At 65.0% G+C, this 734-nt stretch overlaps 1 protein-coding gene across 1 annotated transcript in view; it reads left to right on the top strand.

The window, feature by feature from the left end:
* WDR18 (WD repeat domain 18) overlaps window positions 1–734 on the top strand; it is a gene marked incomplete at its 5' end in the record, with an annotated part of 10,296 nt that overhangs the window by 7,934 nt on the left and 1,628 nt on the right. Inside the window, one exon of the mRNA XM_009889047.1 lies at window positions 449–615. Within this exon, the coding sequence (XP_009887349.1) occupies window positions 449–615 (167 nt within the window). The remainder of the gene's footprint in view (window positions 1–448; window positions 616–734) is intronic.

The following is a 734-nucleotide window of genomic DNA, read 5'->3' as shown; positions in this document are numbered from 1 at the left end:
GAGGTGGGAGTTCGGCAGTGAGCACGAGTTGGGAAGGGAAGGTGGAGGGAGCTGCTGACAGAAAGCAGCAGCCTGTGTGGGTAAATGCAGTAATTAAAGCGCTCATTAGCTCTGCCAAACGAGAGTGTGTGATAGATCATTGCAGGAGACAGCTGCGAAAGCGGCAGCGGCTGATGGATGGCTGGCTCTGCAGAGGACGGCCGGGCCGCCCCGCTCCTCCCTGTGCTGCCGGCCGGGCCCGGGCTGCGGAGCTGCGTCCCCGCTCCCCACCGCCAAAGACGGGGAGAGGGGCTCTGCCTCTTCCCAGGTGCTGGGGAGGAAGGCGAGAGTCCCGGCAGCTGCCTGTGCCGCCGGTGGTGCTCTCTGGTCTCACCCGAGGCGCCAGGCGAGGAGCAACCCCGCCGGAGCGGGGGATTCTGACCCGTCCCCTCCTCTTGTCCCGTCCCAGGTCCGGTTACAAACGCCTTCATAGTGCTGGCACCAGCCAACATGTTCAACCCGGATGGGAAACCCAGCGTGCCTCTCCCCAAATTCAGCAAACACCTCCACGGCACCGAGAGCAACGACGAGCAGGGGAGCGAGGGAGTGACGCTGCGCCTCGGGCTCCACCAGCAGGTACCGGGGGCGAGCAGGCTGCTGGGGAGGGGGAGACGGAGGTTTAGGGGGGGTCTGTGCTGGAGGGTGAAAAATTTCTCCCCTAGCCAGAGCAGCGGCGGTGGCCAGTACTGCTGATG

The sequence above is a fragment of the Charadrius vociferus genome, unplaced genomic scaffold, assembly GCF_000708025.1.
Source record: "Charadrius vociferus isolate BGI_N301 unplaced genomic scaffold, ASM70802v2 scaffold2447, whole genome shotgun sequence".
Taxonomy (NCBI): Eukaryota; Metazoa; Chordata; class Aves; order Charadriiformes; family Charadriidae; genus Charadrius; species Charadrius vociferus.
This window is presented reverse-complemented; position numbering and strand designations above follow the sequence as displayed.